This window comes from Rhinolophus sinicus, chromosome 17, assembly GCF_057876585.1.
Source record: "Rhinolophus sinicus isolate RSI-liver-muscle chromosome 17, RSI-T2T, whole genome shotgun sequence".
In the NCBI taxonomy this organism is placed as follows: Eukaryota; Metazoa; Chordata; class Mammalia; order Chiroptera; family Rhinolophidae; genus Rhinolophus; species Rhinolophus sinicus.
The window spans coordinates 205325940-205340671 of NC_142517.1; the positions used below are offsets into that span (position 1 = coordinate 205325940).

Sequence of the window (14732 nt, forward strand, 5' to 3'; positions counted from 1 at the left end):
GAAGCCCAGTATTGGGGAAGGGACTTCCCTCCAGGGGTATCTGAATTTTCCAGAAGAGATTGCTAAAATGCTGAGAAATGAGAAGAGATGACGACAGCTTCACTGAGTTGGGGGGGACAAAAATTGGAATTCAGAGCCTGCCAAAAACGGGGAGCCTGATAAATCTCCCTCATTTGGCGTTACCCTTTGGGGTACTAGGCTACAACATGTGTCAGAATTTTCTTCCTTTTTAAAGTGGAATAATATTCCATTATATAGATAGACCATATTTTGTTCATTCATTCATCCACCAATGGGCATTTCAGCTGTTTCTACCTTTTGGCTATTGTGAACAATGCTGCTATTAACATGAGTGTGCCAATATCTGTTTGAGTTCCTTGCTTTCACTTCTTTTGGGCATATGCTCAGAAGTGGAATTGCTAGACCATATAATGATTCAATATTAAATATATGGAGGACTCACCATATCACCTTCCACAGCAGATATACCATTGTACATTCCCACCAGCAATGCATAAAGATTCTAATTTCTCCACAGCCTCATAAACACTCGCGATTTTGTTGGGGTTTCTTGATAACACTCATCCTAGTGGATATGAAGTGGTATCTCACTACTGTTTGGGTTTGCACTTCCCTAATGACTAGTGATGCTGAGAATCCTAATTTTATGTACTTTTGTCCATATATGTATCTTGTGTAGAGAAATGTCTATTCAAGTCCTTTGCCCATTTTTGGATTGGGTTGTTCATTTTTGTGTCATGGAGTTTTAGGAGCTCTTTATATATTCTGAATATCAATCTCTTATCAGATATATAATTTGCAAATATTTCTCCCATTCCATGGGTTGTCTTTTCACTCCTTTGAAAAACAAAAGTTTTTCGTTTTGCTGAAGTTCAACTTAATTTATTTTTTCTTTTGTTGCCTGTGTTTTTGGTGTCATATCCGTACTCATAGCCAAAATCAGAAGTTTTCCCTAGATGTTTTCATCTAAGAATTCTATAGTTTCAGCTCTTACATTTATGTCTTTCATTCACTTTGAGTTAATTTTTCTGCATGGTGAACAATAAAGGCCCAACTTCATTTTTTTTGCACAAGAATATTCAGTTTTCCCAGCACCATGCATTAACCAACTTACTTTTGAACTAATTCCTAGTATCAATTTGTCCTGGGCTCAAAACACGGCGTGTATTAAAGATTAGTGCTGTGGTGGGCGTCCCAGGGACAGATCTCCGAAGAACTCAATCATATCTGCTCAGTCTGAAAGGCTTCCCCTTTGCTCAATCTCACAAGATGACTGGGAGTTAGGGAGTGGTAATCCTGCAAGTCTCCTGGTACATGCACACACACACACACACACACACACACACACACACACCTATGTATACAGATTACATAGACACAAATGGGTCACTAACGTGAGCTAGTTAAGAGAGAGTATGGCTAGCACCAAAGCAAAATAGAGAAAAACTACAGCATGGTGGTGTAGAGCACAGATTGTTTGGGTTTATAGCTCAGCTCCGCCACTTACTGTGTGACTCGGATCAAGTTACTTCACCTTTGTGGTCCCCATTTTCATCTTCTGTAAATTATGCAAGGCCATCCAGATCACAAGTGGCAGCGGCGTAGAGCTTGAGGAAGGTCTTCGGCATCTGGTTGGATGACCTCCAGATAACCCTGTGCAGTGCTCTTCTCCTAGGCCCTGGCGTCCAACTGGCACATTCGATCCATCACAAGGAGAAATGGAGACTCTCCAATAATCACTGAGGGTTGCAATACCATCTAAGCCGACTTGTTTGTTAAGGAACTAGCTCGTGTGGGTTTATGTAGAGCACTTATATGGCTAGTTTTTAATGAGCTCAGAATAAATCAGAAATGTGAGTGGGCTGAGGGGTGAGACCCCCTACACTGGATGATGAGCCTAGAGTTCACTTGTTGCTTAGCAACCACCACCAGGCTACTAGGTTCCAACAATCCGAACCTGGTTAATATCCTCAGGGTCTGGGATTTGGACAGCATAGTCTAAGAAGGAGTAGGGATGGGTGTTTTATAGGCTCATTGTGAACCCTAATGCACAGACCCTCCCCACCCCCACCCCCCAAAGAAAACAAGCTATTTTCAGAGAGCTGGCAGTTCTGGCAACTCTGGATAGTTTGTGGCCCAGAGGAACTCATAAAAAATTGAATCGTCAGGTCAAGGGCTCAGCACGAACCTCTGCTTACCACCCATCCCTCCACTCCCATGACTTTCAGTCTCCCAGGCGTGCTTGAAAAAACTCTTCTAAGCATACGAACAACCACAGTACTTACTGAAGGTTCAGGAAGTAATGGAAACCTCACAGAAAATTCAACTGGAATTTTTAACAAGGTGTCAGCATCAATTTGAACATCATTTTTTAACACTATTAAAAGGCTGAACATATAATCACAATTTATTTCCTTAGGAAAGAAAGAGTGACGTCCCTTTCAGGCAGTATAGCCCCCAAACCCTCATCACCCACGGACCCTGCACCTACTCACCCCCCTCTTAGCCTCCCTTTGTAAAAGAAAAAACGAAAAATATTATATTTACTTCTTTCCAGCTGAGAGTTTATTTCAGGCCTCATAGAAATATTAATATTAGTTCTTATTTCTCTGTCTCATTATTTCTCCCATCATGACGCTTTTCTACATAAATAAAAGAAGTCCCCTCTGCATAACCCAAAAAAAAAAAAAAAAAATCAATGGCCAATTTTAAAGAGAGAAAATGAAGATAGAGGACCACAAAGATCTCTGGTCAAGAGAAATGAGGTTTTTCTCAAGGGGAAAAGAGCTAAAAATACACTATGGAGATAAAAGCATAAGGGAAATTTGCATTTTGCTGAATATTAGATGAGCCTTTTTCTGCCCAAGCCTGGATGAAGAACACTTTTTGAAATCAGACTGTTAACCATAAAGAACTTTTAAGAAATACTCTATTATCCAATAATGCCATTAAAATTAACTTGGTGATTTTAATGAAATACTAAGGAACTCATGCCAGTTATTAAAGGGAATATGTGCTAAGCAGTTCTTTTCCAGAAATAAATGAAGAATCTTAATAAAATGGTTGCAGTGTTCCAGCCTCAGAAAAAGTCAAAATAAATTACAAGCATTTAAATATGATACAGAAAATCTATGCCAACGCTTCTTAAATTAGGCAAAAACTGGGGCTATATTTAATTGTACATTCTAAAAAGAAATTAGGATCAACTATCAACATAAATCTTGGCCAAAACAGAATTCTTCAAAAGCAAGCTCCTGGCTCAAATCAGGTAATTCTCAAAATACTGTACAGTATAATATTGGTATCAAACATTACAGTTTCAATTAAAATTTATCAACCACCCCATTGATGAGTTTGGCTACACAACAATCAAAGATGATAAGCTTCTAAAGGGCAAACCAATGAGCACAAACAGGGTCAAAAAAAAAAAAGATACTTGGGGGAAAATATTTACAACAAAAAAGGACAAAGGGCTAATTTCCTTCATTAACAAAGGGCTACTGCACATTGATTTTTAAAAATGAGCAACCCAAAAGAAAATTTGGCAAAAGAACAGACAATTCAAAGGAAATATTCTCCCTCCTTCATAATTTCAAAATTGTGAAGAGAACCCAGGAGACACCATGTTTTAGCTATCAGTTAACACACAAAAATAAACTAAAATCTACAATACCAGTATTGACAAAAATATGGGTGAACAAGCATTCTCTTACGCTGTTAGTAAATATGCAAAAATGTTAGCCTTTTTGAATGGAAATTTAGCAAAATTTATTAGAATGTTTAATATATGTAACTTTTGACATACATATATACACACATATGTCATTGTGTATACATGTTATATATGTGAGTGTTCGTTGCAATATTATTTATAATGGAAAAATGGAAACAATGTGCTTCAGTAAGGGCTGAATACATAAATATTCACACAACGAAATATCATTCAGCCATCAAAAGATTTGCTTTCTGTTTTAAGACATGGTAAGATATTCAAAATAGATTAAGGAAAAAGTTGCAGAACAGTATGCATAGAATGATTTTGTTTTATATAAAACAGTTGCATAGATATGAGTACTTACATATGCTTCGTATATGTTTACATGTATAGAGAGGAAAATGCAAAGCTACACACCAAAATGAAAACAATGACTACTGTGGAGGCATGAGATTAGCAGACAGGTGGACAGAGGGTAAGGTAAGTTTGCCAATGGATCTTTTTCACCATATTTTCAGTTTTTTATTGCCCTAACACAGTTTGACAGTTGCTCTTAGAAGGACCATGAAGGTGTGAAACTATAAGCCAAATTAATACTTTTAACACAAGTTAATAAAATTTCCTTTATGTAATTATTTGGCAAGAATTTAAAGTGCCACTGAAGAAACCTTCAGAGCAAGCTGGGAATCGAAGCAGGGATTCGTTAGGCCTTTGGGTAAGGTTTCCAGATTTAGCAAATTAAAAATTCAGAACTCACAGTTAGATGTGAAATTCAGAAAAACAGTGCATAATATTTGGGACACATAGAAAGCAAAATTCATTGTTTATCTGAAATTCAAACTTAACTGAGCATCCTGTATTTTATCTGGCACCCCTATCTGGGAGTCATTTCATGGTCCCAGGCCAGCTCTTGGTACATGCCTTAATCCCTGCCCAGATGGACTCCACCAGCTTCATCTTCCTCCAATCCCAGTGGATCTTTCATTGGTGGAGGACTTCTTCTTCTAGAAACTCATGAAACTTGTGAGCCATTCCCCAGGAGAACATATACATACAAAAAGTCAGCATCTCAGGATATCCACGTACTCTTGAAACCATCCATGGATTACCGGTTAAGAACCCTAGTTTCTACCTAGATGTGAAATGCTATCCTGACTTTTGGAATTCCTGACATCTCAACATATGCTTGGGAGAACTGCATGTCCCCACTTCCCCTTCTATGCTGTTCTAAAAAGCAAGTTCCAAAGGATCTAGAATGGCCAAAACAATTTGGGCAGGTGGAGGCAGAGGGGACAAATTTAAAGGACTCACACAGCCTGATTTGAAGACTTACTCTAAGACTACAGTAATCAAGAGAGTGTGGAATTGGCAAAAGAGTAGGTATATAAAGTCAATGGAATAGCATAGAGTCTAGAAATAGGTCCACCTGTATGTGGTCAAGTGATTTTTAACAAAGTTGACAAGATAATTAGGTGGCGATAGACAGTCTTGTCAACAGATATTTCTGGAACAATTGGATCCCCATATGCCAAAAATGAAAAAAACTACCCATACATTGCACTACATACAATTATCTCAAAGTGGGTCAGAGATCTAAATGTAACACCTCATATGTCAGCTTTATTCATAACCACCAAAAACTGAAAACCCAAATAGCATTAATTTGTGAAAGGATAAACAAAACTGTGGTATATCCATTCAGTGGAATACTACTCAGTAGTGAAAAGAAACTACTGATACATGAAACCACATACATCATTCTCAAAGGCATTATGCTAAGTGGAATAATCACAGATATTGTGTGATTTTATTCATACAATGATCTGGAAAACGAAAAATTATAAGGACAGAAATAAGACTAGTGATGGCCAGAGGCCAGGGTAGGGACAGGGTTTACTATAAAAGGGGCATGAGGAAATTTATGGAAGTGTTGAGCTATTCCATGTCTTGATTGTGGTGATAGCTACACAACTGTATAACAAAACTCACAGAACTGATTGTAAAACTATGTGTGGTGTCAGGTGGATGCTGGAGTTACATATATATAATATATGTAACACCACACACATAGGCACGGAATGTAAAGTACGGCATAAGGAATATAGTCGATGGTATTTTAATAGCTATGTACGATGTCAGATGGGCAGTACACTTGTTGGGGTTATCACTTTGTCAGGGGTGTAAGCGTCTACTCAGTATGTTGTTTTGTACACCTGAAACTACTAACAATATAACTCATAAAACTGGATGTTTAAAAGGGTGATTTTTTCTTTATGTAAATTACACCTCAATTTTTTAAAAAAGAAGTCTAACACTCCTTTGTCTAAAAACAACCGGGAGGTCCATTTGAAGTTAGAGAAGTTTGGTTTTCTTTTCATGGCTCCTGTTAAACTCTTCCCTTTGTAGCGTAATATAGTTGGCATACATTTAACTTCTCCTATTCTATTGTGTTTGAAAATTAGGGTAGAGTTTTGCTCCAAATAAGTTATTTCAGAAGTCAGACTGGAATGCTGAGGGAAATGCACCCGTCCTTACGGGTGGTCCTTCCACTGGAGGAAACCCGCCCATTTACTACAGACGCCAGAAGTTCCCACAGAACAGAGGGACTAGATCCTTTTCCTGATGTGGTTACTTCCCCCACAGAATGCCTTCCGAAAGGAGTTCCAATCTGCCTCTGAAACCCAAAAGTAATTACCAACACACCTTTAAATTAAGTAAAAGCAGCAGGTGTCAGCACTGACGTTCTAAAGGGCGCGCTGGTGTAGAGGGCCTGTCCTCAGAAGAGAGACAATGTGGGTCCCTTTTCAGGCTCCTTTCTTTTAAGTTCACTGATTTCATTGCTCACATCCTCACTCTTTTGCAAAAGTCCTATGCCTTTTCTCTGTCTTTCAAAAAGCAAAACCTTACATCATACACACCCGAAGAACTAAAACCAACACCCCTTTTTCCTCTAAGGTCCAGTCTGGCATTCACTCTGAGAGTCATAAATAACAGTGCAAACACGATACTCAAAGCCCCAGCCCAAGGCCCAAATCTCCACCTTTGTCACAAGCTCTATGACCCCAGGTAAGTTTCCTTAGCCATAAAATGGAGAATTGGGGTGGCTGGATGGCTCGGTTGGTTAGAGTGCAAGCTCTTAACAAGGTTGCCAGTTCAATTCCCGGATGGGATGGTGGGTTGCGCCCCCTGCAACTAAAGACTGAAAATGGCAACTGAACTTGTTGCTGAGCTGCGCCAACCCCTGCTAGACTGAAGGACAATGACTTGGAGCTGATTGGCCCTGGAGGAACACACTGTTCCCCAATATTCCCCAATAACAAAAAATAAATAAATAACGGAGAATTGTATCCATTTCTGTAAAAATGGCAGTTTGGAAATACAGAGGGTAAACTCTGTGCCAGGGACTTTCGTAGCTACTCTCTTTATTCCCTCCACCCACCCCACTAATGAATGAGGAATTGGGGTTAAGAAAGCTAAGTAACTGTGTGGGGATTTTAAACCTCTAAATTCACACCCAGGCACTCCTGTTCGTTAAAGCTCCCAGATGATTCTAATAAGTAGCCAGGGTTACACACCAGGTGAGGGAGGTGCGGGTGAAGTGGGGAAGGGTACACATAAAGAAATTCTCTCTACAGAACTTTCCTGGGCTGTCGGGCTCTCTGTTGGGGGGCAAGATTCTGTAGTCCCTGATGCTGGGTTAAGCAGCTCTGCCCACAGGGCCGCTGAAGCCGTAAGGAGATCTAAAAATACAACACCGGCATTGTGCTCTCTGACTCTAATACCCTTCAGCTCCAGGCAGGTTTGCTTTCCTGTTTGATGCTTGTGAAATGAGGGCATAAACAAAACCATTATGGATGGCATCGCATCACATGAGAGGCTTAAGCAAAGACGCTAAAGACAGAAATGCATTCTTGTCAGGTGGCCAACCTGAGAATGCACCAGATAAACAAAATAAGAAAGTTGCTTCATTTTAATATCACCAAACAAAACAAGGGTTTCTTTCTTTTATTCAAATTATTACAAGGAAGTTGACCAGCTTTTTTCATTCATTTCAAAGGAAAACTTGAAACCACTGAGAATTTTCTGGTAAGCTATAAGTTTATTTGAAAATGAAAAGAACTACATATTTGTCAACATTTTCATACAATCAGTTTTTCATTTTTTTAAACTTAAAATAACTCATCCTAGTGGGGAGAAAAAGCTGAGTCTGTTCATTGAAGGAAAACAATCAGACACTGAATAAATTGGTATCATTGCATTTTACACAGGAAACACATCCTTTTCTTAGTATAGCTTGTATTAGTGCAGCATCTTACTTTTTTCTAAAATGCCTTAAGACTCATTCTCCCACACTTTGTTATACTTATTGAAAAAAATTTACTATGTTCCCATTTGTGAACTACATCTTTTCTACAAAGAAAATCAGACAAGCAGTATTAGTCCATTTTACGGATAGGAACATCGAGGTTCAAAGATGTTCGATTACTCTCCCAAGGTCACAATGAGTTCACAGAAAAGCCAGAGAAAGAAGCAATGTCTCTCGACATCTCAGCTAATGTTGGACATTTTGCACATATTACAATGTGAGTGTGTGTGTGTGTGTGTGTGTGTGTGTGTGTAAAAAGTCCAGTAGAGAAGACAGATGTTGTGCAAAGAACTAGGATTCTTTGTTGTTTGTTAGGAAACTTCAGTCAAAAATGGAATCATCTGAAGCAGAACCACTGTTTCAAGTTAGCATGCTTAATCAGAAGAGAGGATTATAGAATCAGCTTAGTGAGTAAAATTCACTTGTATAAAAAGAAGCTTACACATGGCTTTTTTTTCTCCAAGTGCAGAAATTGACACATTTTCAATATAATCCCAAAGGATAAGATTCCGAGGGAACATGAAGTAAAAAAACAAACAGGTGTCTGACTGCTTGAGTATCAGACAAAGAACTATTTCATTAAAATTAAAAAGCTTTACACACAAAATAACACCAATTTAAATAATCCTTACCTTTGATGGATGGCTCAGTAGCCAGGAGGAGTTCCTGCATCACTCATCAGAAAAGAAAAATTGCCCCCTCTGATACCACCTGCTTCCCCCAATGAACCAGAAAGGCAAGAACAGGCTCAATTTTTAAAAAGTTGAAGTTTTTTCAAACCCATCAGATTTACAATTCTTTTATTCAGTGTCCATTTGTTTGTCAGCATAGTAGAAAGGAACTTCACCCAGGACCCAGAGTTCTAACTCTGAGGTGAAGGTTCTGCTTGGTATACGACATAAGGAGAATTTGCTGCATCTTTGTCATGCCTGTGGCTTTTTACTCCAGCTGAGCACAGCCATTTTAGAGCAAACTCAGACTCAGGAATCACTTCATGCCCTTTTGACTGATAAGATGCAAAGAGGTTATAGCTCTTACTTAAGGTCACACGGCTTAAAATGGCAGGGCCAGGACTGGACCCTCATCTCAGCCCCCTTTAGACTCTACAGCTGTCCATCAAGCCCGCTACCTGGTTCAAATCCCAGCTCTACCACTCAGTAGCAGGGTGACCTTGGGCCAGTCATTTGACTTTCCTACACTTCATCTCTATAACAGGATGGTGATAGCACCCAGCTCATAGGACACTGTGAGAATTGATGAGTTACATCCATAAAGGCCCTGAAACAGTGATGGCACATGGCAAGGGCTGGAGGAAAGCTGGCTGCCACCACCACCATCCTCATCATTATATCTCTGTAGCTGCGATTTCCATATACATTCCCAAGCCATTGAACTTCATCATTTACTATGTTTAAACAGAGAGCTTAGAAAAGATGTGTTGTAAGTATTGTATGATTCTTAGGTCAGTGTTAAAACATGAGCTCTTGGATTACCCACTCAGTGAAAATGAGCTTCGGTGTCTACATGTGACAAAAAGACAGGATGATACTTGTTCCACCTCCCTCACACCATTAGGTAATCAGCATATGGAATACGCGCAACAGTTTAAAAAGAAAAGATGTGACAGTTATGGAGGCATCACAAGTGCTCGGTGATTCCTGACACTTAATTAATGTAACCCTCCCAAAAACCCCACTGTGGACATGCCACAAAGACAGGGCGGGCACCCACTCAAAATTTGGTTTAGATGTCAAGACTGGAAATGCCAAACACACACCAAGAGGGTATGAAAGGGTTTCTTGCTCACATAAGGAGGCTTTCTGGGAAGAGCAGGCAGCCCCCAGACAGGCCCACATGGCTTGAGAGAGCGAGGAAGGAGCCAGCTTGGGGGTTTTACTGCAGATGGGGGAGGTGCGATATAGCATAGCCTGGGGCTTACAGGGCCCTCAGCAAACCAAAAGAAAGAGCTCCTAGGCTTTCTCATCACATTGCGAGATGTGGAGCAGAAGGGGAAGAGGGTGGGGTGAGGCTGAAAAGCTGTCAGCCGTCAAACACCAGAAAACAAAATCAGACTCTTTCTTAAAAACGCTGTGAGGCAGATCCCACCTTCCAAGATGAGGAAACTGAGACTCAGTCTGTTTAGAGCACCTGTCACAGCAGGTTTAACTTCGGCACTTGAGCTTCACACCTACATATCCTCCCTTCACACCAGTTCCCAGGTCCTACGAGCTCCTGTCACCAGGTGATGCGAGAAGCACTGCCTGACCCCACGTGGGGCTTACTCAACGCCAGCCAGCCACCGAGGGCAGAAAAGCTGAAGAGAGCCTTAATCCATTCTAACCCCAATTAGGGTTTATGATGTTATTAATTCTCTCCACAGAAGGAAGAGAGGAAGGAAGGAAGGGAAGGAGGGAGACAGGGAGGGAAGGAGGGAGGAAATGTTCAGAGTTAGGTTCTAATGTTTCCATTGCTCACATGATTGTCTTTGTAGATGGAAGAAGGGTGACACTGTTTAAAGGCGTCTCCTGACACACACACACAAGTAAAATTCCATTCCCAGTTTAGCCAGTGAACGAACATTAGGTTGTATTTCAGGAACCACACTGTCTGCAAAGGCTAAGATTCATTCCCCTTATCTGTAATTGAGTATGTATGGGAGTTTGTTTTTTTTATCCCCTGTGTTTAATATCTTTATTGAGATTGTTCTCCACCCCCCCCCATAGAAAATAAGAGTCTCGAGCATTATGGCAAAATCATGAAAGATTCAATTAAAATTATCAGGAATCAGTTTTTCATGGGTTATAAGGCTCTGAATCATCTCAGTTAAGTTCTTCTGGGTGACCAAGCCAGATCAGGTTGCAAATTTGCTTTCCTGTTAGAATTACAGTGACTTCAGCTCTCCAACTCAGAGCAGCCAGTATTGCATCTCAGGTGGGCAGCATTCAGGAGCGAAGAGGGCCCCAAATGGGAGCTACACCGGGAAACACGATCTGTTTTGAAGCACTTGGTTCTGCAATATTTATGTATTAGTTCATGACTCTTTCCTGAATGAATCACCTTATACATCAAACCACTACTTGTGACAAAAAATATTTATGCCTCTCTCTTAATCATATTTAGGAAGCACTAAAAAGGTCTTTCCTTTCTTGAAGATTTCTTATATCTATTTTTGAAGTCACAAAAAAAAAAAATCTCAGAGTTGAGTTAAACACCCAAGGTCCAATCTTTTTTCCTGAAACTGACGAGCACAGACTAACCTTCCTTCTCCCGTCCATCTCGCTACACTCTTGAGTCCAAATCCTCTATTTCTTTCAAGGACAGAACTCAGACATGTATTAGGTTGGTGCAAAAGTAATTACGGTTTAAAAGATTAAAAATAATTGCAAAAGCCACAATTCCTTTTGCACCAACCTCATAAATACAACTGCATTTGAGAGAAGCATTCAGGCAACTTCTCTCTTCAGGAAAAGTAATATACATCATCATTCAACACGAGAACTTCATAAGCAATATTTTGGCCTAATGGTTAGAATGGCTCCAACAGGCATTTCCCCAAAGGGTCCTCGTGTCCCAGATCGACTGAGCATGGTCATATCACACACTGTCATCATCATCACCATCATCCCCTCTGAGGGAATTAAAGCTTACTGGAACCAGTTAATAAAGAAGAGCACAACACTGAAACAAAAAAAGGATTCAGGTTGGTAATTTGCTACTAACGAAAAAAAAAGATTCTGGGAAACAGGTAAAATTCTGGCTGTCAAGGTCAAGCTTCTCAATCCCATTTTCCTCTATTTTAAAAAGTCTATCATATTGTATCGTATCATATCATACCATATTATATGTGGACTTTCTCCCCCCACCAAAAAAAAAAAAAAAAAAGAGTGCATTGAGCATTCTCAAAGTAACTCTTGGAGCATTTTATCAAATTTATATGAAACAAACTCTTCCACTCCAAATGTAAGAAAGAAAGCATTTGATCCCAAATACATTCCATATTCATTTGATTTAACTTAATCATTTCAGGTATTATTTGCCCCTGCCCAGGAACAGACTTGGATATTTTCGACCTGCACACACAGCATTACCAAATCCCCTACTGAAAATGTTGCTGTTAATAGGTTATTTGGTTTCACCGAGCTCTAACATACTCGAAATCCAGCCTCATTTACTACTTTCTGCCAAATTCTCTTAGAAATCCAAATCCAAGGGCAGCAGCTAGCCATCTCCCACCCCTCCCACGGCCCGCCCCCACGCTTCCTCGAAGCTTTCCAGTGCCCTGCTCACGCCCTGGCTGTCCGCCCCTCGAGTAGCGTCCAGCCGGGAGGACAACACACCAAGCTCCACGCGCAACGTCCCCTCAAATGCCTCGGACTGTTCCAACACCCCCTCCTAAGTTATGGGCTGTTCGCAGGCCGGGGGAAGGCAGCTGCCCTCTCGGCTTCTAGCCGCCTAGTCAGAGCCCTCAAAGGTGGAGGAAATAAAGTGCCGACCACTCGGCACCGGGCCCTCCATCACCTGCCTCCCATACCGCGCACCCTCGACACACACAGGGTCTGGACATTGGACACCCCGCGGGGAACGCTCGGAGCTGGCGCCTCTGTGGTGCCACCACCGGGACCCAAACTGCGCGCTAGCGGAGCGTGGCTCGGCGGGGGACAGGAGGGGCGCGCCCCTACGTGGCCAATGGTCGTGTCAGGAGCGCCGGGACTAGGGCGGCTGCCAGGCCGTGGAGCAGTGCGTCCCGAGAGCCCCGGGCTGGCACGGCCGGAGAACCAGGGTGGGCAGGGCAGCGGCACTTGGAAGGTTGGCCAGGGGTCTGCGTCTACGCGGACCCAGAGGCCGAATCCATCATCCCCTTCTCCAAGGGAGAGAAGCTAGTGTCCGGCTTACTGAAGCCCCAAGCGAAGCAGCGCTCAGCCGCTGGCCAGGAGAGGCTGCATTTCCCGGGCCGGCGCCCCGACCGTCGCCCGCCGCGTCCACTCACCTGGCAGTTAGCGCCGGAGACTCCGGCGGGGCAGGTGCAGCTATAGGTGGGCTCTCCAGCTGGAGCCGAGGACTGAGGGCCGGACTCCGGGCGCGGGGTGCACACGCCCCCGTTCCGACAGGGCTGCGCGGCGCACGGCCCCGGCGCGGGCAGGGGCGCGGCGGGCACCGGGGTGGCCAGGCAGCAGCCGCGGGGCCCCGCGCCGAGCAGCAGCAGCAGCAGCAGCAGGGCGGGCGCGGGCAGCAGCTGCGCACCGGGCGCCGGGGCGCGGCGGGACGGCATGGCAGACCGAGTGGGCGCTGGAGCTGGAGCCGGAACTGGGGAGCGGTGGCGGCCGGAGCGGCGGCGGTGACGGCGACCGCTGCTCCGCTGGGCCTGCTGCCTCCTGCAGCTGCGGGAACCGTGGTTCCCGGGGCAACGACGGGAGGGGCTTGTGGGGCGGGGCAAGAGGGGGCGGGGCAAACCGGGACGCGGCTCTGGGCGAGAGCGGGCGGCGGGGGAAAGGGGCGTGGGGACCCTTCCCCCACAGCGAGTTCTGGCCGGAGCAGAAAGGCCCCCCTGGGGCCCCCAGGCGTGAGGGTGCGGTCAGAGTCGTGGGTTTGTCCAAAAGAACCTCGAAGGGGCAGCGGTGGCTTTTGGGGGCCTGGCCGGGAACTAGGCGGTGCTCGGGAAGGAAAGGGGCTGAAGGGGTCAATGCCGGCGGAGGGGAAGATGGTACCGGGCCTCCAGGTGCGGAGCAGCGGTGCGCACCCCACTGGCGGGGCAGGGGCCGGAGGGTGCGCCGCGCAGCGGAGGGAGGGGCGGCTCCGACTCGCAGCCGCCACCCGCTGCCTCTTGGCGCAGAATCTGTGAGACCGCTGCGGGGAGCGGCCTTACCTCATCCCCGGGGCTGCCCCTCCCCTCCCACAACACTTCCCCCGGCACACACAGTCCTCCGGGCACTCCGCCCACCCCCCGAGTCCGGACACCCGCGGATCCGCGGGCTTTGCTGGGAAATGACCGTGCGTCTACTCCGCGGCCCTGGGGCCCTTGTCCTTGGTGCTGACCGAGGAGTCGCTTCTCGCGGGCCCTTTGCTGAGAGGGGAGCTGGTGTCGCCCGCCCCTCAGAAATGACTGTGGCGTGCGATCGCTGAAACAGGCCTCGGGATCAGAGTGTCCAACACTGTTGTTGAACCGAGGAGGAAACTGAGGCCCAGACAGGCTGGACCAGAACCCAGTGGGTCACTTGACTCCCAGCCCAGAACGCTGTGAGTCTCCTGAAAGAGCGGTTCAGAAGTGCAGGTTTGCAAACGCCCTCCTGCCAGGATTTACTACAGAGTTCTGCAGAAAAGGAACATTGACCGTGAACTACTTGGGGCAGGCGGAGGGTGAGGGGCTCTTCTAAACGGCCGGGGTGAGGCCAAAGAGGCCACCCTCTGCTGAACAAGCGCAACCTGCCTGTCTCGGCGACCTGACCTTTCCCAACATCTACTATGTATAGGCTCCCAGATACTTAACTTGTTTTTAAGTTGGCCACGTGAGAAAAAAAATGTGACTCTTGGATCGGCAGTTTGGGGCACACAAAATTTTTAGGGCACACAAAAATAGTTTCATAAAAACTATGCAAATAAGAAAGTGGAGAGGCCACATGAACCTATGCATGC

General features: G+C 44.2%; 1 protein-coding gene across 1 annotated transcript in view; it reads right to left on the reverse strand.

Moving 5' to 3' along the window:
- Positions 1 to 13950, reverse strand: part of DNER (delta/notch like EGF repeat containing) — a 274382-nt gene extending 260432 nt beyond the window's left edge. The window contains exon 1 of the mRNA XM_019737353.3: positions 13090 to 13950. Within this exon, the coding sequence (XP_019592912.2) occupies positions 13090 to 13371 (282 nt within the window). The 5' untranslated portion in view covers positions 13372 to 13950. The remainder of the gene's footprint in view (positions 1 to 13089) is intronic.
- Between the last annotated feature and the right edge of the window lie 782 nt (positions 13951 to 14732).